The sequence below is a fragment of the Pan paniscus genome, chromosome 3 (assembly GCF_029289425.2).
Source record: "Pan paniscus chromosome 3, NHGRI_mPanPan1-v2.0_pri, whole genome shotgun sequence".
NCBI lineage: Eukaryota > Metazoa > Chordata > Mammalia > Primates > Hominidae > Pan > Pan paniscus.
In genome coordinates, this window is record NC_073252.2 from 108,083,270 (window position 1) to 108,106,991 (window position 23,722).

The 23,722-nt window shown below is 40.3% G+C and overlaps 1 protein-coding gene and 1 non-coding gene across 2 annotated transcripts in view; both read left to right on the forward strand.

The window, feature by feature from the left end:
- EGF (epidermal growth factor) overlaps positions 1–22,417 on the forward strand; it is a 99,782-nt gene extending 77,365 nt beyond the window's left edge. The window contains exons 19-24 of the mRNA XM_003830021.7: positions 1,918–2,040; positions 3,406–3,553; positions 8,341–8,508; positions 13,180–13,297; positions 16,787–16,865; positions 19,850–22,417. Coding sequence (XP_003830069.1) covers positions 1,918–2,040; positions 3,406–3,553; positions 8,341–8,508; positions 13,180–13,297; positions 16,787–16,865; positions 19,850–20,103 — 890 coding nt within the window. The 3' untranslated portion in view covers positions 20,104–22,417. The remainder of the gene's footprint in view (positions 1–1,917; positions 2,041–3,405; positions 3,554–8,340; positions 8,509–13,179; positions 13,298–16,786; positions 16,866–19,849) is intronic.
- On the forward strand, positions 1,002–1,104 carry LOC112439789 (U6 spliceosomal RNA). The gene has a single exon (XR_003028009.1). It is a non-coding gene; the product is annotated as a U6 spliceosomal RNA (small nuclear RNA).
- Positions 22,418–23,722: the final 1,305 nt, after the last annotated feature.

The following is a 23,722-nucleotide window of genomic DNA, read 5'->3' on the forward strand; positions in this document are numbered from 1 at the left end:
TATGAACTAGATGCATTTCAGGTACTCAATACTCTCAAATGGCGATGGCTAGGAAGTTGAACAGCAAAGTTCTAGGCAACAGGGAGCCACTGGCAGCATTTGAGTAAAGTGGTGCAATGATGGGTTTATCATGGTTGTGCTGGAGGGAGAATAATGTGGCACTGGTGTTTAGGCATGGCGTGGAGGAAACATGGGATCCAGGAATGAGTAAGGCTGTTCTTGCAGTAATGTAAAATTAAGAGGAAGAGAGGCCCTAAATGTTAGGGTGGCAGTAGCTGAGAAAGAAAAAATGGTGGGTAGTCGGGAAAGGATGATTTTTCTGATATAGTTTATTCTTATATAAAAAGCAAAACTGTTGTATTTGATATAATATGTATGTCAATGACAGGATGTCTATTCAAAAGAGTTAAGTATGAATCTTTAGGATCTGAACTTTTAAATGTTTGCCTACAGGTTGTTTACTAATCTCCAACTTTGGGAAGTCTCCTTTCCTTCAAAGCAGGAAGAAAGCTTCCAGCCTCTCTCAGGAGCTTAGAACACCTGCATGGGGCTGGGTGTGGTGGCTCATGCCTGTAATCCCAACACTCTGGGAGGCCAAGGCAGGAGGATCACTTGAGGCCAGGAGTTTGAGACAGCCTGGGCAACAGGCAACAGTGAAACACTGTTCTCCACAAAAAAAAAATTAAAAACAAACAAGCAAACAAGAACTAACCAATCATGGTGATGCAAGCCTGTGGTCCAAGCTACTTGGTGGGTTGAGCTGGAAGAATTGCTTGACCCTAGGAGGTCAAGGCTACAATGAGCCACGATCACACCACTGTACCTCATCCTTAGTAACCAAGCAAGATTCTTTAAAAAAAAAAAAAAAAAAGACAGAGAGAGAGAAAGAACGGAAACAAAAAAGGAAAACAACACGTGCATGGGCATGCGTTGTAGGACCTAGTTCATCTCTCCAACATTCATGAAAGTCCCCTTAAATCTAAAAATGTATAGGGCTATGCTTGCTTTGGCAGCACATATACTAAAATTGGAGTGATACAGAGAAGATTAGCATGGCCCCTGCGCAAGGAGGACATGCAAATTCGTGAAGCGTTCCATATTTTTAAAGTCAGGAAACAACAGGTGCTGGAGAGGATGTGGAGAAATAGGAACACTTTTACACTGTTGGTGGGACTGTAAACTAGTTCAACCCCTGTGGAAGATAGTGTGGTGATTCCTCAGGGATCTAGAACTAGAAATACCATTTGACCCAGCCATCCCATTACTGGGTATATACCCAAAGGAATATAAATCATGCTGCTATAAAGACACATGCACACGTATGTTTATTGCAGCACTATTCACAATAGCAAAGACTTGGAACCAACCCAAATGTCCAACAATGATAGACTGGATTAAGAAAATGTGGCACATATACACCATGGAATACTATGCAGCCATAAAAAATGATGAGTTCATGTCCTTTGTAGGGACATGGATGAAGCTGGAAGCCATCATTCTCAGCAAACTATCACAAGGACAAAAAACCAAACACTGCATGTTCTTACTCATAGGTGGGAATTGAACAATGAGAACACTTGGACACAGGGTGGGGAACATCACACACAGGGGCCTGTTGTGGGGTGGGGGGAGGGGGGAGGGATAGCATTAGGAGATATACCTAAAATAAATGACGAGTTAATGGGTGCAGCACACCAACATGGCACATGTATACATATGTAACAAACCTGCACATTGTGCACGTGAACCCTAGAACTTAAAGTATAATAAAAATATATATTAAAAAAATGTATAGGTCTCTGAGAACATATAGCATTACAGAAGCTGATGAAGCTCCTCTTCCAGAGGCTGTCCAACTATAAAACCCTCTTTTTCTGTACCCCACTTTTCTCTCCCGTACTCTGTCTTTTCTGACAGATATTGATGAGTGCCAACTGGGGGTGCACAGCTGTGGAGAGAATGCCAGCTGCACAAATACAGAGGGAGGCTATACCTGCATGTGTGCTGGACGCCTGTCTGAACCAGGACTGATTTGCCCTGGTAGGTTGGTGGGTGGTCTACAGTGAAGGGGAGGGACTTGGCTCGGGGATATTCTATACCCTAATCTCTATTTGCATTAGAGATTCTAAAAATCATTCAGTTCAGGCAGGCTGCAGAGCTGGCTTTCCTGATTAGGACGATGCTGGGCTTGAGAATTTGAAATGGTCCAAGTTTTCTTAATTTAATAGCATCGGGAATAAATCCTTTTTTATTACTCACAATCCAATAAAGATGGGAACATGGGTATCTCTCTCTAACTGTGCAACTAATCTCACTATTTGTAATGTCAATTTGTGGGGCTGCTGGATAAATTTTGCAGGGCTAGGCAGGTCGGTGAGAATGTCTGGACTCAGCATTTTAAATCACTTTCAAGGATTTTAAAATATTACTTTAAAAAGGCAGTATTTCTTGTTCTGAATTAGAACTCCAGCTCTCTTCTCTTTCTTTTCTCAATATTCATAATGGTTGACTCCTGCTTCCTGAATCTTCTTCCCATAACAGCAGTAACATCTCACCATCAGCACCCCAGAAGGGGAGCTGGCTTCACCTAGACCCTGGAGACCAGGATGGGGGTCTTTCCCATCACTGCCCACTTTTTGTCTGTCAGCCCTATAAGCAGAAAACATCCTAAGAAGAAAAATTCTGTGCTTACTTGGTCTCTGTTTTTTTTTTTTTTTAGCATATTATTTTTCTCAAATAATTTGCTCTTCTTAAAGGTACTGAAAAACTGCTTATATTTATGTAGTCAGCTGCACATGTTTACCTTTTAAGGAGCAGTGAACCATTCAATAAAAGAGACTTTACTATTATATTTTGGCATGCCCTCTGTTACGGGAACATTTTCTTCCGGTCAGAGTTGCTACAGTCTTGTCCTTGAGGGCTCCTCTGAAGGTTAGTTTTTAGAAGAAAGCACTGTGAGAAAAAATTTTCGAGACTCCAGGATATTGGAGGTAATGGACTGCACATTGATGGGTAGGTTTTAAACCATAGAGTTACCAGTTGTTCAGTGAGACCTTGAAGCTAACTGTCACTTCACATGGTTAGTGTATGTTTGTGTGTGACAGGTTTGTTTTTATGAGATCAGTGACTCTGAATTCACATGGCGACTTAGGACTGGGTGTTCTTTTACCTGCCTCCAATATGCTTTATGTATCAGATAATACTGAGCCCAAAGGAAGAACGGCTGGTTTCATAGTGAATGACTAAGGTCTAGCTAGGAAAGTGAAACTATTGTCCCTTCTAGTAGTTCTTCTGTCACTAAAAGATTTATGTCACAAACTATTCACAGAAACTAGTTCCTGATATTGATACTTGAAAGACACTAATCCATTCAGAAAGTAAAAGTAATGTCTTGGGTTCTTTTAGACTCTACTCCACCCCCTCACCTCAGGGAAGATGACCACCACTATTCCGTAAGAAATAGTGACTCTGAATGTCCCCTGTCCCACGATGGGTACTGCCTCCATGATGGTGTGTGCATGTATATTGAAGCATTGGACAAGTATGCATGCAAGTAAGTTAAACTGTCTTGCTGATGGCACAGAGAGATGCTATTCAGTCCATAACTTGTAGCTAATTTGTAAAATTTACACTCAGGATGGTTTTCTGCAATTAGGTGTTCTTTTGGAAAAATATAAACATACACATATGAACCACGTGTGTGCACTTCATTGCATGCTCCTTGTGTATCACGATGCCCCCTTCTAGTTACCGGTGATAAGTATAAATCTAAGGAGTTGGTGATTTCCCCTTTTACTGAAATAATTTGATGTTACTACTAGTACAGTCTAGGGATTAAATGTCTCATCCTGGTTGAAAAACTTAGGTTTGTGAGATAATTCCTTAAAACTTTTTTTTTTCCATCAAATGTGCTTTATATTATGTGTGAGCATCCGTGATCTGTTTCTGGATTTACAAAAGTTTGGTACATATTCACACTGGACTTCTTGCCAGAGTCCAAAAATATTTTTCTTCAAAACTAATCATATGTATGTTTTTTCTTCACTTCCTAACAGTTGACTTTTACATTTCGTTGTTCAGTAACAATTGCTGATACTGCAGCTGCTGCTTTTTGCTCCCTTTTTGCCCCCATAAGGGTTTCACAGTGGGTGACGTGTCAACCTGGAAAGGAGATTTGAGGAAGCCCTAAAACTATGAGGCATTCCCACTGTGTTCACTCCGAAAACCTTTCCTGTGGACCCTTTAACAAAACCCAAACCCACAATAGCCAGTTCTGCCTCAAATTTTACTTTTAATTCATTTCATATTTTCAAGGCAATAGGAGGAAACTGATAGATACCAAAAAACTAATAGGTCTCCCAGGGTCAGGCTCCTGATCCATTGATAATTTTCTCTGTGCCTGAGGGAGGGGTGATGAAATAGTCTGATCCTCACAAATAGCTACTATAACCTTAAAGTCTTCTCTTATTTCATCAGTAATAATGAACAGAATGACTAAATTTGTGGAAGAGTAAGCTATATTCTGTGACAAAGTGTATGGCCTTGCACTAGAAATCATGTCCGCATGACAAAAATAGTGAAAAATTGCTCATGAATACTAGTAAAAATGACTCAGTCCTTATAGAATTCTGTTTTCATATTCATATTTCCTAACCTATGATAAATTGGGTATTTGCAATAGTTATTGCTAGTTTTAATGTTAAGAATCTAATTGATTTTGCCTGTTCATTGTTTCTGATCATCCCAAATAATGAAATTACAAAAATAAATGTCCGAATGTATTAGGTCATGGTTGTTTTCCTCCATGATACTTTAGATTATAAAAATCATTATAATAATATAAAGGGTACTACAGGGTTACATACTGCATTTAGAACAATGTTTTCATTTGGATCTGATAACATCCATTTATTAAATGATTGATGAACTCTTTAACACACTGCTTTTCTTTCTGTCATTAAATCCTGATGAAAATATCATATTTCCCTGATAATGTTTTAAACATGAGTTGCTACAAATGACAAACTGGAGATAAGACTCAAATTGAAGGACCTTGAACCTAAAGCAATATTTAAAATATTACCAGAGTTCACAGTAATCTGGATCATAACCTTGTTTTTAAATTGTATATTTAATAAAAATGTGGTTTAATTAACTATTCAACCCTTGCCTCCTCCTGCCCTGATGACCTCACCTTATCTTTTATTAATTCCATAATAACAAGTCTCTAGGAAGTGCTTTACCAGTCCAACTTTTATTAGAAACACTTCCTAGGCAGGTGTCATTCTGTACAGAGTGCTCTTCATGCTGTAAGCAGGTTTTGGAAGAGCCAGCTCTTCCTTCCTTTCTTAGAGGCACTGGAAGTTCCCCTCAGCCACAAGAAACCACAGGGTGCCCCCGGGGTTATGCAGAGGAAGTGAGAGTTGGGAGTCTCCATGCCCAAGGTATTCCTCGAAGATTTCCTGGTTTGGAGATGCTCAGGAGGCTCCAAACCTTCTGGGCTCAGAGGAGGTCCTCGTTCATTCTGTCTTTCAGCCAAACACCCTTCTGAACAGGTCTTCTTTAGACCAAGACCCCCCAACATCAGTCCTGTGAAATGCTTTTTAAAAACAGGCTGTATGGTCAAATCACGTTGAGAGATGCATCATACTCTACCCTCAATTTTTTTTTTTCAGGAGACCATCGTCTTATTATTACTCAAATTGGTTTCCCTGAGCATTCGGGGATCAGAGTTTTTAAGGACAGCTTGGTGGGTTAGGGGAAGCCAGTGAGCCAGGAGTGCTGATGGGTCAGGGATGAAATCACAGAGAGTTGAAGCTGTCTTCTTGTTCTGAGTCAGTTCCTGGGTGGGGGCCATAATTTCAGATGAGCCAGTTAATTGATCCGGGTGGTGTCAGCTGATCCATCAAGTGCAGGGTCTACAGAATATCTCAAGCATTGATCTTAGGAGCAGTACAGGGAGGTTCAGAATCTTGTAGCCTCCAGCTGCGTGACTCCTAAACCATAATTTCTAATCTTCTGTCTAGCCCTCAATTCTTGATTCATAGTATATACCACAACACATTAAAAAGTCTTGTTTACCAGCCCGGGTAACATGTGAGACTCCATCTCTACCAAATTTTTTTTTTCTTTTTTTTTGCGATGGAGTCTCGCTCTGTCGCCCAGGCTGGAGTGCAGTGGCGCAATCTCGGCTCACTGCAAGCTCCGCCTCCCGGATTCACGCCATTCTCCTGCCTCAGCCTCCAGACTAGCTGGGACTACAGGCACCTGCCACCATTTTTTATATTTTTAGTAGAGATGGGGTTTCACCGTGTTAGCCAGGATGGTCTCCATCTCCTGACCTCGTGATCCACCCGCCTGGGCCTCCCAAAGTTAGCCAGGTATGGTGGCAACATCTGTATTCCCAGCTACTTGGGAGGCTGAGGTGGGAGAATCGCTTCAGCCCAGGAAGCTGAGATTGCAATGAGTTGTGATGGCACCACTGCACTCCAGCCTGGGAGACAGAGTGAGACCCTGTCCATAAAAAATAAAATAAAATAAAATAAAATAAGCCTTGTTTATCTGTATTGAGTCTAGAATGTCTCAAAATTATTTGACTATGGAAAGGCAAACTTATTTGGCCAGAGAATCTTTTGTTTGGTTTAACAGAAGAACTAATTCATAACCAAAGAACTAGTATCCTGTGTCCTCCTCCCACCCTGGAAAATGCTGAATGACTATTCTGGGCCTTATAAGACTCAGTGAGGCTCTATTATTGCAGCTGACTTGGATCTCCAGGACTCTTGGCTAAGGGACTGACATATTCCTCAAGACCCCAGACTTTCTGAAAGGATCAGAGGTGTGGCCCATTAACATCCAACAGTTTAAAAGTGGTGCTGCTAGGCATCGATAGTAAATGGCTGTAACCAAAGATAGCTAGAATTAAAACAGCATCCAAGAAAGCCTGCAAGAATGATGGTCCTTTATGCTTCTGCACTCAGATCCTGATATCTCTTGCATGGTTAGTTCCAGAAGATAGCTTTTCAGAGGTGAATAGAGCATAAAACTCTTTTTGGAAGCAGCATGGTATAGTGGAAAGAACATAGGCTTTGAAATCAGAGAACCATTGGAGTCAAACCTGTCACTCATAGCTGTGTGACGTTGTACAAACTCCTTGAGCCTCAGTTTCCTTATCCATAATACAGGAATATGCCACCAAAAATAAAATGAGTAAAAGTGCCTAGCAGGATGTCAAACACACAAGATGGTTAACAAGTACTAATCCATTTCCCTCCTTCCTCTGTGAGTGAGTTGCCCAGTCCCTCTGACCAGCTAAAGGTAGAGACAGGCCTAGAGCCCAGATCTTCTGGAGCTTTGTCCAGTGTTTTTTCCATGCTGCCTCTTCTCACTATGGGCACTGGTGTCAGTTCTCTGTATTTTTATTCCATTAAGTCCTTTTGGAGTAAAGTGGGGACATGGATGAATAAATAGTTGATCCAGGGACCAAAGGGAGGAATTTTTAATAAGTGGGCATTGCAGAGTGTTTAATAGGATGTTTTTCAAAGTTGATGCTTTTGCAAAGGATAATAGAATACAGATGTTTACCTGAGATCGTAATCGTTTCTAGAAATGCACATTCCCAGTAGATGGCAGCATTGCTTCATTTACTTCAAAAAAGTTCAGCAGTTCACTCTAGTGACAGTTTCACTAATGGGACAGCAGGGTGTTTGTAGGTGAACGTCCCTTTTTCCTCCATAGAGCTTTTTCCCTCATTGAAGAAAATAGGCAAATGCCTGTATGTATGTTGTACTGGGTCTTCCCTTGCACTAGCAGTGATTTTTCTTTTAAAAGGAAAAAAGTTTTCTCTGCAGACTAGGTTATGTGTTCTGTTCAGCAACTGTACACATTCTTCTTTTATAGCCTGGTTTCGAGTGAGGAATTCTGCCTTCAAATTCTCCTTTCCTTTCACCTATACTCATTGCAATCTGGCCAAACATTTGTTTCCAAAACTCCCTTGGCTCTTAGGGCAGAGTTGCTTTGTGTTGGTTTTAAAAGGTGGCTCCTCAGGATTTTAGCCTAACAGAAACTGATCTTTAATCAATGTCCTGTAATGCCTTATAGAGGCAGTATGCAAATAATCCCCCATAAATCCCAGAGCAAACAGACGAAAGGGAGAAGTCCATGCTGCATTAACTTGTAAATCATAGCGCTTTCAACTGACCCCTGATGGATTTTCTATATGTTTCCAAAGAGCTGAGTCTGGAAATGCAGAGGTTGAAAGAGAGCTGAATACTGAGTGTCAAAACTATCAGCGTTTTTGGCCAGGCATCTCTGATGACCTCTGTTTGTGTGTTGTCACAGCTGTGTTGTTGGCTACATCGGGGAGCGATGTCAGTACCGAGACCTGAAGTGGTGGGAACTGCGCCACGCTGGCCACGGGCAGCAGCAGAAGGTCATCGTGGTGGCTGTCTGCGTGGTGGTGCTTGTCGTGCTGCTCCTCCTGAGCCTGTGGGGGGCCCACTACTACAGGTGACCCTGTCTTTCCTTTGGTACTGGAAACCTCTTTCTAAGACCTCCCAGGGGAATGCCTGTCTCCTTGAGATGAGATGTATGAGACAGTACATCTACATACTACATTTAAAACGTGAAATAGGCTGGGTGCAGTGACCCATGCCTGCAATCCCAGCACTTTGGGAGGCCGAGGCAGGCAGATCACTTGAGGTCAGGAGTTCGAGACCAGCCTGGCCAACATGGTGAAACCCCGTCTCCACTAAAAAGGCAAAAAGTAACAGGCGTAGTGATGCACACCAGTAATCTCAGCTACTCGGGAGGCTGAGGCATGAGAATTACTTGAACTTGGGAGGCAGGGGTTGCAGTGAGCCAAGATCGTGCCACTCCACTCCAGCATGGGCGATAGAGCGAGACCCCATGTCAAAAAAAAAAAAAAAAAAAGGTGAAATAACAGTAGAATTTTTACTGTTAGCTCAGGATTTCATTGCTCTGAAACATCAGTGCTTTTACTTTTTCCTTGTTCCATTCCAGTCATTGTCCATACACCTTCATAGTATATGTGTTATTTATCAATCACAATATGGTTTTGCGTTCCACTCTCTTTGTTTAATATTATATGCTCCCCCCATAGCCTGCATAACTATAATTTTTCATTGCTGCCTTCCATTGAGTTGATTTTCCACAAAATATTAACTGTCATAAAAGAAAATCAATATCTTCCCTAATTTGGAAGGAAATTTGTGGTCCTCAGATTTTGTGCTTTTAATAATTTCAAGTTAACAATTAAAAACTGTAGACAATAACATTTATACATTTAATTCTTTAAAACTAACACTACATTAGGGTGCAGGCACAGGCATCACACTGCTCATTTTCTGTTTTCTTAGAAAGTAGGACTGCTTCCTCTATTATCATCAATATTGAAAAGCATTTTATGTACGGTTATAGTTTGTGTTGTACAAAATCAGTGAGTCATAAAACTTTAGGGCTGAAGGGGACTTTATGGAATTATCTAGTTCAATCTTATCATTTCATGGCTGGAGGACCTAAGACCCACTTGACTAATAGGTCCCAATTCTCTGAGAATGTACAAAATATCTGCCACCATCTGTAGATAAAAATTTAACCACATTTATGGGTACTACACAACCACTCAAGTGGCAACTGTCTTGTGTTCTGGAAAATTCAACATATCAGCCAAGATGTACTTATCAGAGATCCTGCTATAGCCTAGTGTAGTGGTTAAGAGCACAGGCTCTGGAATCAGATTATACAGGTTCAAATCCAAGTTAGTGTCTAAATAACACCAGACATGTGTCCTAACCTCTGTATTCATTAATTTCCTTTACTATAAAGTAGGAACAAGAATAGTACTTATCTCAAGGGTTATTGTGAGATTAATTGGGTTAACCTAAGTAAAGGCTTTAGTGTAGGTCTGGCATATAGGAATTAATAAGTGCTATCTGTTATTATTTTGATTTTTTATGAACTGTAACCTTCCCCCAAAAGAGTCATATGCTCTAAGCCCTTTTCTACCACCTCTTGAGAGACAAGATTCTTAGGCACAAACTTGACATTTTAATTCAGTAGTCCATCGATAACATTGTACTTTTTAGCCTGGTGTGTAATCAATATCTTGGATATGTGTAGAAAGAATATTGAATGATCAATGGTTCATCCCATTGGATCATTGCCAAAAGGCAGGAAAAAAAAATGGAAACTAGAAACTTAAGTTCATGTGTGCCATAATTATTAAGTGTTTTTTCCTATTTGTTGTGTTATGATATAGTATGTCTTATGTTCTGTTGGCATTTTTCAGAGATCTGGATTGAAAGCTAATGGCAAATTGCTGGCTTTTTAAACTTGGAATTCAAAGACCAGCTCAGCTGAAAGATGACTATAGACTTTACATACATATAAGAGTATCTTCAACTTCAGACTCTCATAATCCAAAAATCAGAAGTGAAAGGACTATTCCTTCAAAAAGAAAGCTCATCAGCACCCTTTCTTTTTCTCTTCACTGAAATGCATCCAGAGTTGTACAATTCTTTCTGAGTGAATCTATGGTTATTTACCTAACAATTCTGAGCAGTGTACCTGCTTACCTCTCCGCAAAGTTTCAGCTATGTGCATAACTACGTTTGCACTGTAGATCAATTCTGACAAGATCAAATTAAAACTGCTAGTCTAAATGTTGCCATGTCATACTCAACTATACCAACAAATACAGCTCTAACATTGAGTTTTTAAGTTAGACATGCTAACTGTTTTTCTTTAAAGGGTTAAAATCAGTTATTTCCTCCCTTATACCATTCCTTGCCTGTCTTGTCTAGCTTGTTTGATACCGTTTGTCTTCTGTGTCTCTCAAAGGATTAATTGTTTGTGTGCTGGGTGTGGTGGCTCGTGTCTATAATCCCAGCATTTTGGGAGGCCAAGACAGGCAGATTGCTTGAGCCCAGGAGTTCAAACAAACCTGGGCACCATGGCAAAACCCTGCCTCTACTAAAATTACAAAAAATTACCCAGGCATGGTGGCACACAGCTATCGTACCACCTACTTGGGAGGCTAAGATGGGAGGATCGCTTGAGCCAGGGAGGCAGTGATTACAGTGAGCCGTGATTGCACCACTGCTCTCCAGCCTGGGTGACAAAGCGAGATTCTGTCTCAAAAACAAAACAAAACAAAAAAGACTAATGTTCGTGAAACTAAATAAATTTTTCAAGTATTCTAATATTATTAGTTTAATACATGTGATTTCTTGGAAGGACTCCCTTGTAAGAAAATCAACAGGAAGTATTTCATCACAAACTATAACTTTGTTTTTTTGTGGGTTTTTTTTTAACTTTTATTTTAGGTTCAGGGGTATATGTTAAGGTTTGTTACACAGGTAAACTTGTGTCACTGGGGTTTGTTGTACAGATTATTTCATCACCCAGGTATTAAGCCCAGTACCCAATGGTTATGTTTTCTGCTCCTGTTCCTCCTCCCACCCTCTACCCTCAGGTAGCCCCCAGTGTCTGTTGTTCCCTTCTTTGTGTTCCTGAGTTCCCATCATTTAGCTCCCACTTATAAGTTAGAACATGTGATATTTGGTTTTCTGTTCCTGTGTTAGTTTGCTAAGAATAATAACCTCCAGCTCCATCCATGTTCCTACAAAAGACATGATCTCATTCCTTTTTATGGTTGCATAGTATTCCATGGTGTGTATGTGCCATATTTTCTTTATCCAATCTGTCATTGATGGACATTTAGGTTGATTCTGTGTCTTTGCTATTGCGAACAGTGCTGCTATGATCATTGACATCCATGTGTCTTTATGGTAGAATGATTTATATTCCTCTGGGTATATACCCAGTAATGGAATTGCTGGGTCAAATGGTAGTTCTGCAGTTAACTCTCTGAAGAATCACCATACCGCTTTCCATAATTCCATAATGGTTGAAATAATTCACTCTCTCTCCAACAGTGTATAAGTGTTTCCTTTTCTCCAAAATTTCATGAGCATCTTTTTTTTTTGACTTTTTATTAATAGCCATTCTGACTGGTACAAATTATAACGTTGTACCTTTGCAACTTTGGAATTGTTTATATTAGCCACTTGCTTCAATTTTTTTCCTTGAAGCCTTTGATTAAAACACATAATAACCCATACCATCTCTTGGTACTGTCTGTGATGCCAGATTCACAGCAGCCCCTCCTATCCTTATCACTCTTCCTGGAATGTCCAGGTAGGGCTTTTGACAGAGGGTTGCATTCCTAGAGGCAATTAAGCTGCCTATCTGCCCCAGGACAGTGGTGTTATTGTGGAGTCTCACAGATGCACTGCTCTAGAGGCTACTGCTTTGAGGATGGGGATCCATCTCCATGCTAAATCTCCCCACCCCCACCCCTAGTGAATGACACCGTGCCCTGTATAGACTTAGCGTTGAATGTCAAACAAGACAGTACTCTAAAAAACTGGATTTGGAAGCAAGATACCTAGTGTATTTCCTGGCTTAGCCACTATGAGATTTTCTTATCTTGGGTCATCCACTCCTTCTGTTTTTGCCTCTAATTTCTTTATGAGTGAGAGATTGCAGTGGGCCAGTAAGAGCAGCCTAGGCTTTGTGTCTTCATGACCCACTTCTTACACTACCCTTGGTAGCTGTGTGCCTTAGGTGAGTCACTGCCATTTCCAAGCCCCAATGGCTTCACTTGTAAATGGAGCTAACATAGTCTGCCTCACACAGTTGCTGAGATATTTTTTCCACAGACTGCCCCACTCCTCCCTGCAAAATTAGTTGTTTTTTCATTGCTATATCATCAGTACTAGGACAGTGCCTGCGGTATAGTTAGTACTCAATAGATACCTGTGAATGAATGAATGCAAGGCTATTCCCCCCAACATACATGGGCATACATACACACAAACACGCACACACACACACACACACACACACACACACACACCCTCTACCTCATAGAACCTTGGAAAGAGTGAAACACTATCTGGAAAGTATTTTGAGTTCTGCAGAAAAGAATGCCTTAAACATCTAAAGTTATGTTCCTAGTTATCTTCATACTTCTTCTCTCCCACACAAGTACTTAAATTTTAGTAGCAAAAGCAGTTAGTTGTCCCTGATCATCACTGAGTGGGCTGAGTATTTTGTTTTGTTGTTAGACTGTCTCAAATTTTGGCTTTATCACAGGACTCAGAAGCTGCTATCGAAAAACCCAAAGAATCCTTATGAGGAGTCGAGCAGAGACGTGAGGAGTCGCAGGCCTGCTGACACTGAGGATGGGATGTCCTCTTGCCCTCAACCTTGGGTAATGTGACCAAAGCAGATGAAGCAAGGAATTGGCTTGATATTAACCCCTATTCATTTTTTCTATTTTTTCACTGAGTTCAGAATGACTGGAATCAGTTATAGCTTCCAGCTGGTGTCAGTGTTAGCCAAGACCACATCAGCTAGGGAGGTCCTGGGTGGGAGGGTGGGGGAACTGTGTCATTAACTAAAGGAATCAGATGAGTTATAATAATGCCATAATTTAATGGCACAATAAATTTTTGGAATTTTTTTCTTTCATGTAGATTCTTTCTATAACTTAGATTTGTATGTGTTATGTGAAGACTTTCCATATTTTTAGTTAATACATTCCAGATAGATGTCTTAAAAACCCAAGATTGTGCTTCTAATTTATTTTCTTTCTTTCTTTCTTTTCTTTTTCTTTCTCTCTCTTTTTTTTTTTTTTTTTTTTTGACAGGATCTTGTTCTGTTGCCCAGGCTGGAGTGCAGTAGTCCTACCACTCACTGCTCACTGCAGCCTCGAACTCCTGGGCTCAAACAATCCTCCCAGCTCAGCCTCCCAAATAGCTGGGACTGCCAGCACACACTGCCACGCCCAGCTAATTTTTGTATTTTTTGTAGAGACAGAGTTTCACCATGTTTCCCAGGCTGGTCTTAAACTCTTGGGCTCAAGCAATCCACCTTCCCAGGCCTCTCAAAGTGCTGGAATTGCAGGCATGAGCCACTGCACTCAGCTCTAATTTTCTTAATATTTCTTTTCTCACACACATTTCAACTCCCTAAATTTCAGTAGCAAAATAGTTGCCAGATTTAACAAATAAAAATATAGGATGCCTAGTTAAATTCATACTTATACTGAAAGTTCAAATTTAAATTCAAAATTAAATTTAACTGGGTTCTTTATTTTATCTGACAATCCTAGATATTTTCCAAAAAGCACAGAGGTTTGGGAAATTCAAGATGTTTCATAAATCATCCACTTCAGTAATTGATCTTGGAACACTAGAGGGCAGTCTTGAAACAGGCTACACATTCTTGAATCAGTTAAGGGAATTTCCATTTCTAGAAACCTGTCAGAGTTAAGGACTGATTCAGTGTGTGCTGTTGGCATTATTTGTGGTATATATTGTGGAAGAGACTGGAATATATGGCAGGTCCATGAAGGATTGAATCCTTAGGGAAGAGCTATTAGAGAGAGGTTATGGAGGAGCAAAGGCAATGTTTGGGGTCCTTCCCACATTATTACCCCTACTCCCCAGCTCCCATCTCACAGTGAATTCCCAGAAAGTAGCTTTCCTGTAACTGTGCTTTTGACTACCAGGTGATCATCTTTTCCTACCTGTAATAGGCATTCAGTGTTTCCTTATTTATTTATTTATTTATTGGTTGGACTCAAGTATGGGGGAAAAAAATAGAGGCTGGGCAAGTTTGCTCATGCCTGTAATCCCCATGCTTTGGGAGGCCAAGGCAGGATTGCTTGAGGCCAGGAGCTTGGGACCAGCCCGGACAATATAGCAAGATCATATTTCTTTAAAAAGATAAAAAAAAAAAACTTTGCTGGGTGTGGTGGTACACACTTGCAGTTTCAGGTACTCAAGAGACTGAAGCAGGAGGGTCACTTGAACCCAAGAGTTCAAAGTTGCAGTGAGCTATGATAGCACCACTGCACTCCAGCCTGAGTGACAGAGTGAGACCTTTTCTCTAAAGCATGAGAAAGAACATGAGTTCTAGCCTTACTCTCCCACCAGTTGGCTATCTAATCTTCAGCAATTCCTTTAACCTATGCAGACCTCTGCTACCCACTCAGTACAAGGGGTTTGGATTAGATGATCTCTAAGATCCCTTCAGTCTTTATCAGTCTTTATCAATTCCACAAGTGTGTGATTCTAGGACTAAGCTCTAGAATGTGTTGGTTCTTTGAGGCCTCATGACTTTGCGAACTTCTAAATTACCCAGATGTCACTTGTCAGTCTACATGGTATTTCATTCAGGTTTTGAGTAGCAGGTTTAATTCATCTCATTAATTCATCATCATGGGAATGAAGGAGAAACACAATCTGTGTATGTCTATTAAAAAATCAAAAGCATTTGCTGCTGTCATGAGCAGCTTGTTGGCTCAGAGCTATGTTAGGAGGCCCGGGGCTGCTGAGCTCAGTCCCCCACAGCCGTCATAACTGTCGTTGACAGCAACTGCTGCTGTAGATATCAGTGGGAGTGGGAGAGAGCTGAACGCTCAAACTAGAAGAAAGAGCAGAAACAAATGTAGTTCTATCAGCTCCTTTCCCCACCTCAGCCCAGAATTTCGGGACCTATGTTCTTCTGAAGAGAGGCACGAGGTTAGAAAATTTGCAGTGCAGAGGGTTGGATTTTGACTTGAGACAGAAATAATGGGCATGTGTCTTTAAACAGTGGGTTGCGTGTTGATTTTGCAGTGTGTTGCTGCAGGAGATCATCAATGAGGAGGAGATGAAGCATGATTTGTATTATAAGAAAATGAAAATACATGTTCTGTGGATTCACACTTCCCTTACCAACATTTCCCTGCCTTCTGCCTAATTGACCCCAGTCATCATCCCTTTCTACACCTTTCTCAAAGGAAAATATGGGCAAAGAGATTGTTTTCTACTCCTCTTTCTGTTGTTTCTGAGTTGTGTGCTCCTTTCTGTGGAGCGCCCATTTCTGAACCAATGAAGCGTGATCGGCCAAAACCTTGGGGCAGTCCTTGCACTAGTTACTGATTGACAAGGAAGGACTTCACCAAATGATGTCCTTTGTCCTGTTGTATGGGGTCACTTCTTTTCTTTCCTTGTAGCATGGATCTGTTTCAATATCTAATCTATCTAGAGTGAATGTGAGCCAGTGAACTCTGGTCAGCCTGCATTGCAAGTGCCCAATCAATTTTTGATAATACAAATAATGACAAAAGTAATCATTTTGTTGACTGAAGAGAAATGTTGTTTTCTGTTCCTTCCTATTAAAATTCTAGGTCCCTAGGCTGTTCAACCAGCTTGCAAAATTGTCATTGCACTGGTAATTATTACTACCTTTAATGGCCCCAAATTACTCAGAACTTGGTAGCATGTTTAAATGAGTGTTATTAATGTGTGTGTGCGTGTGTGTATATGAAAAGTTGTAGCACACACATATATGAGACATTATTTGCCTGGCCTATGGGCAGTTCTTAGAATACTTATGGATTCTTGGATTGCTTATGGTAAATCAGTGGCTCCAGGGATCCGTGACCTAAAAGCTGAGATTCCATAATTAGAATAGATTCTTCAGTTAACATATTGGTGTGCCTAGTTGCTTTAAGACAAAGTAACACAAGGCTCCTCACTGAATGTTGAATCTCTCTTTAGATAGAAAGACTAACTTCACAGGGCCTTTCTTCTGACTTTCACTTTCCATAGGATGAACATCGTAAAGCCATAGACTTTGATTCAATGTACGTTGAGATAATTTGTGAATTTTAACAATATCCTCTCTCCCTCCTTTTTGTTGTCTGCAGTTTGTGGTTATAAAAGAACACCAAGACCTCAAGAATGGGGGTCAACCAGTGGCTGGTGAGGATGGCCAGGCAGCAGATGGTCAGTTTTTATCCCTGGCTCCTGGTGAATGGTTATTTTTACTTAGATCCTGACTGTTTTTCAATGAAAAGTCTCATTTAACCACACACACACACACAAACAAAATAACTAAATTGTATAAGCTATGTGAATAGCTGGGCTGTATTGAAATGCCATGGACCTGATTTGCACTGGAGTTCTATCTTATATGAGGTTAACATGTTCACTCAAAACTCTAGTCACAGGGCAGCCCGTGTTCTTGCACTTTGAGCAAGAACACAATGGATGACTCCTTGATTTGAATTGAGTTTTGAGGTCATTCTTAAGGTCCAGGATCTATACTGGTAGCTGTAGGTATAGTCCCAGTTAAGTTGTAAATGGCTCCAAGAAAATATGTTCCATGTTCAGCCCATCTAGTGGGAAGTGTTTCTGTAAATTTAAGTTGATCTGAGGATTGTCCTGGGGATTTCAGAGTATTCAGGTCTTATCAGGGGCATGACCTTAGCCAGACGCCTGGCTGTCTGTGAAGTCCAGCCAAACCACTTGTGGAGAGACCATAAAATCAACCCAGGTTCTCAGGAACTCAGTCTACTTCAGATAGAAATGAACTCAGATACCCTTAAGAGTTGTATTATGATCAACCTTTTGGTTTTGGGTCTCAGGTTGAGTTTTGTTTCACAGGCCAGAGGACTGTTTCACAGGCCTTTGTGTCGTGAGCCTTTGGAAAGGTTTAGAGAAACTTGTAGCCAACAAAAACAGCTCCTCTGCTAATGAAAGGAGCTAATGAAATATCAACTCCAATTGAATTTTCTATATTTTTCCTTCTTCAATGTGCTTATTATCATAACCTCCTCCTCAGATTTCTTTCTGGAAAGAACATAGGCTTCTTGTTTTGGAAAACTCAATCTAAATTCCCTTCTCATACCTATGTTGCCATGAAACCCCAAATACTGAATTCAGTACAACTTTATTACCTAATCTGACGAAGGCCTGGATATTTAAGGTACACTTAAAAATTGAATATGAAAACTACAATAAATAGTATAGTATTTTATATGGATCATTACTTTCCCCTGATAATGAAAAAATTCAGCATTTTCAAAAATTTGCTTCAGTGCTTATTGTTATTGGTAGCACTATTAAAAAGTAATGGAATATTTGTAGTTACTACTTTTCCTTGAGCAGCTAAAAGTGCATAATTCCTTCTTATAATGGTAACCCACTATAGAGGCACATATAATGTAATTTTGCAAGCTAATAGCACAACGATTTTACAGGAATTTGGTTAAACTTAGAAAAGAACTAAGGACTCATTACAGTTAGCTGAGTACTCAGGAATATATTAGAATGTCTCTTTTGCTGTTGTTTTTTTTCCCCCCACACTGTACTGCAAACAATTTGACCCATTCTCTGTGGGCCACTCATATAACTGTCTCCCAGCATGAGTGATCACATCCCCAATCATGTCCAGCTGTCTCATAAATGCCTGGGGTGAAAATGCGCATAGAGATTGGGGTGGGGGGAGATTGAGTGAGGAATGAAATAAAAGATTAAGTTTGGCTCTGAGCCAGTCTCTTCTCTGCTCCTGCAAAACTCATTACAACACAATACTAGTGTAGTTCCATAAAACCATCTTCACTGAGCTCAGCTGACATCAGTTGACACAGGTTAAGTGCAGAGTACATGCTAGGGGCAGCTGACTATGCCAGGGGAAAGGAAAAGAAATACATCTAAATTCTGAACTCAGACCAGGCACAGTGGCTCACACCTGTAATCCGAGCACTTTGGGAGGCCAAGGTGGGCAGATCATTTGAGGTCAGGAGTTTGAGACCAGCCTGTCTCTACCAAATGAGACCAGCCTGTCTCTATGGTGGAACGCTGTCTCTACCAAAAAGTACAAAAATTAGCCTGGCATGCTGGCACACACCTGTAGTCCCAGCTACTCAGGAGGCTGAGGTAGGAGGATCCCTTGAGCCTGGGAGATGGAGGTTGCAGTGAGCTGAGATCTCAACACTGCACTCCAGTGAGACTCCATCTCAAAACAAAGATAGAGACTCCATCTCAAAAACAAAAAACAAAAAACCTGAGCTCTATCTACTCTTAAGTCATTTGTGGTCCAGATGGGGAGACAGAAGTACACAGTAAAAGCTAAAGAGCAATGTGTCAGGTAGTACAGTTCTTTAAATCACCTCAACCAAGACTATTGTAATTCTTTTAAAAAAAATTTTAAGATGCCAACCAAGACTATTTTAATTTTTAAAAAATTATTTTAAGTCAAGGTCCTACTCTGTCACCCAGGCTAAAGTGCAGTGGCTTGGTCATGGCTCATTGCTGTCTTGGCCTCCCCAGGCTCAAGCAATCCTCCCACCTCAGCCTCCTAAGTAGCTGAGACCACAGGCATGCACTACCATGCCCAGCTAGTTTTTTATTTTGTGTAGAGATAGAGACTCCCTATGTTACCCAGGCTGGTCTTGAACTCTTGGGTGCAAGCCATCCTCCCACCTCAGCCTCTCAAAGTGCTGGAGTTACAAACATGAGCCCCTGCACTGGCCTATTTTAATTTTTTAAAAATTGGGCTCAGGGTGGGGTGTGGTGTCTCATACCTATAATTCTAGCACTTTGTGAGGTTGAGGTGGGCGAATCGCTTGAGCCCAGGAGTTCAAAACCAGCCTGGCTAACATGGCAACCCTGTCTCTATAAAAAATACAAAAGTTAGCCGGGTAGTCCTAGCTACTCAGGAGGCTGAGGTGGAAGGATCACCTGAGCCTAGGAGGAAGAGGCTGTGGTGAGCTGTGACTGTGCCACTGCACAATCTGCCTGGATGACAGAGTGAGATGCTTATCAAAAAAAGAAAAAAGAAAAAAATGTGTCTAGAGTAGTTTGAAAATGGGTTATCTTTGTGTCTCATTTTCAGGCCGGTTCTTCAACCACTACCGTTTAGGGTCTGTCTTGCCTATCTATTGTTAATGATATGAATATTGAAATTTCTTTTGTCTTTCGTATAGGGTCAATGCAACCAACTTCATGGAGGCAGGAGCCCCGGTTATGTGGAATGGGCACAGAGCAAGGCTGCTGGATTCCAGTATCCAGTGATAAGGGCTCCTGTCCCCAGGTAATGGAGCGAAGCTTTCATATGCCCTCTTATGGGACACAGACCCTTGAAGGGGGTGTCGAGAAGCCCCATTCTCTCCTATCAGCTAACCCATTATGGCAACAAAGGGCCCTGGACCCACCACACCAAATGGAGCTGACTCAGTGAAAACTGGAATTAAAAGGAAAGTCAAGAAGAATGAACTATGTTGATGCACAGTATCTTTTCTTTCAAAAGTAGAGCAAAACTATAGGTTTTGGTTCCACAATCCCTACGACTAATCACCTACTCAATGCCTGGAGACAGATACGTAGTTGTGCTTTTGTTTGCTCTTTTAAGCAGTCTCACTGCAGTCTTATTTCCAAGTAAGAGTACTGGGAGAATCACTAGGTAACTTATTAGAAACCCAAATTGGGACAACAGTGCTTTGTAAATTGTGTTGTCTTCAGCAGTCAATACAAATAGATTTTTGTTTTTGTTGTTCCTGCAGCCCCAGAAGAAATTAGGGGTTAAAGCAGACAGTCACACTGGTTTGGTTAGTTACAAAGTAATTTCTTTGATCTGGACAGAACATTTATATCAGTTTCATGAAATGATTGGAATATTACAATACCGTTAAGATACAGTGTAGGCATTTAACTCCTCTTTGGCGTGGTCCATGCTGATGATTTTGCAAAATGAGTTGTGATGAATCAATGAAAAATATAATTTAGAAACTAATTTCTTCAGAATTAGATGGCTTATTTTTTAAAATATTTGAATGAAAACATTTTATTTTTAAAATATTACACAGGAGGCTTCGGGGTTTCTTAGTCATTACTGTCCTTTTCCCCTACAGAATTTTCCCTCTTGGTGTGATTGCACAGAATTTGTATGTATTTTCAGTTACAAGATTGTAAGTAAATTGCCTGATTTATTTTCATTATAGACAACGATGAATTTCTTCTAATTATTTAAATAAAATCACCAAAAACACAAACATTTTATTGTATGCCTGATTAAGTAGTTAATTATAGTCTAAGGCAGTACTAGAGTTGAACCAAAATGATTTGTCAAGCTTGCTGATGTTTCTGTTTTTCGTTTTTGTTTTTTTCCGGAGAGAGGATAGGATCTCACTCTGTTATCCAGGCTGGAGTGTGCAATGGCACAATCATAGCTCAGTGCAGCCTCAAACTCCTGGGCTCAAGCAATCCTCCTGCCTCAGCCTCCCGAGTAACTAGGACCACAGGCACAGGCCACCATGCCTGGCTAAGGTTTTTATTTTTATTTTTTGTAGACATGGGGATCACACAATGTTGCCCAGGCTGGTCTTGAACTCCTGGCCTCAAGCAAGGTCGTGCTGGTAATTTTGCAAAATGAATTGTGATTGACTTTCAGCCTCCCAACGTATTAGATTATAGGCATTAGCCACGGTGCCCAGCCTTGTAACTCTTTAAAAAATTTTTTTAATCTACAACTCTGTAGATTAAAATTTCACATGGTGTTCTAATTAAATATTTTCCTTGCAGCCAAGATATTGTTACTACAGATAACACAACCTGATATGGTAACTTTAAATTTTGGGGGCTTTGAATCATTCAGTTTATGCATTAACTAGTCCCTTTGTTTATCTTTCATTTCTCAACCCCTTGTACTTTGGTGATACCAGACATCAGAATAAAAAGAAATTGAAGTACCTGTTTTCAAATGGATACTTTATAGGAATTTTGGTAAAGATTTGGTGATGGGAGGGTGACTTGAGGTTTGTGGATATTAGTTAATTATTCAGTATGATACCTCACCCAGCTAATTTAGATTTTTCTATATTCGGTTTTGCTTTCACTGACAATTAATATCCTGGAGGATCAGAAGACTTGTCTATTTCTGCTGAGTCACTGGCCTCAGAAAAATAATAACCATAATTTCCCCCAAGGTTTTCTTTACCTAAGTGTGAATATTTTTTCTTCCTCCAAAAGCTCACTTTTGGGTTTAGATTAAATTTTTGTATTTTAGCACCTTTTTCTTTTAGGGGTTCAATGATGACAAAAGAAATGACATGAGAACACGGCTACCCATAACATACCATTATCTTTGTACCAGAAAAATCCTTGTTTCCTTCTTAATGACTCTGGTACCTTAGAAACTGGGACCCTGCTAAGTCCTTGACTAGGCTATCTACCAGCTCCTGGTCGGATTAAAGAAAAAACACACTTTGTGTTTTTTAATCACCAAGCCACCCTGCAGAGATATCTTCTTCTTGCAACTTCACATCTTTACCAGTAATGTCTTTTTTCTTTAAAAATTCAAGTTTTAGGAACAGCATTTTCATGTAAAAACTTGATTTGTGTTTTTTCCAGACTGAATACTTTTCCTCCCTAACTCACATGGTCTCATTGCACGCAATGCCTGATTGAGCTTCTGTTTGACTAAATATCACCTACTATGTAAAAAATGAGCATATTGGCCTCTTTTCTAGCATCTAATAAAGGCTTAATACACTGTACTCTTTTGAAACCATATGATTCCAGTCCAACTATTAGCCTTGATTTCTAACTGATGTTCTTTTCATGAGAATAACTGATTATTGTGTGATCTTTGAAAATGTAATAGCAGCACTAAATTATAAATCCTTAAAAAACACACATACACATGCAACCAAAACCAACAAAAGGCTGAAAGAAACAGAAAATATCTAGTCAATTTAAGTAGCTGTGACAGGCAAGATTTTATGGTTTGCTTTGTTTTCTTTTACTTTTTATTTCCTCTTTATTCTTTAAGTCTTTACATGAGAACCCCTTTTCCGCATTGGTTCATTCTGAAGCAGGAATTCCAAACTTTCCTGTTTGGAACTTGACAGGGTTTCTGTAGCTAGAGGCCATATGCTAGCAACAAGGAAAACACCAGGCTTTACATGCCTGGCAGCTTTCTACTTTGTGAACCAGGTAAGCTGTAACTGTTTCCCAGACTTTCATCCCTGCATATCGTTGGGATACAGTTGGTTACTGTGGTTAGATGCAGCAAAAGACAGATGCACAGGTGCCAGCTCATCCTCACTTTTGCTGGTGGTGGTTGCTGTCAGCCTGCGGATTGCCACCACTGTCCCTTCCTTAGTGTTTTCTAAATCTCTTTTTCCTGACTGTTGGCTCTGATGCACACTGATGATTCCAGGCCCACCACCAGACACAGACGCAGCATCCTTCCATAGATAGACTTTCCTGCCTGCTCCACTGGACGCTCCTTTCCACTTGGGAAGTGGGGAGTGCTTGACTTCATGGGTTTCCCTGCCAACTCCAACCTGTCCATGCATCCCATTGCATCGGAGTGCCGATCAGTGACTTTGTTCTAATCCTCCAAATCCCCTTCCTGTACCTTATTTTCCCAGCTCTTCTTGCAATTATGTAAGGTTTAATTTCTATAATAAATTACTTTTATTACATAGTACTCAATGATTTGCTTCCTTGATTGAACTCTGATACAACAGGCTAATTCAACCAAATATTCAAGGTACACATAATTCTCATATTATACAAATTCTTCTATATAATAGAAAAAAGAAAACACTCCTCACCTCATTTTATGGAGTATTGTCCTTATTTCTATAGTAGACAAGTATAGCACAAGAAAGAAAGATTACAGGTCAAACTCAATTACAAATATAGATGCAAAAAGTCTAAACAAAATATTAAAAAATGGCCTTGGCAGCATATCGGAAAAATAACGTTTCATGGCCAGTTGGTAATTATGTAATAAATGAAAGATTGGTTAAATATTTAAAATCATTGGTTATCATTCAATATAGGACCAAAGC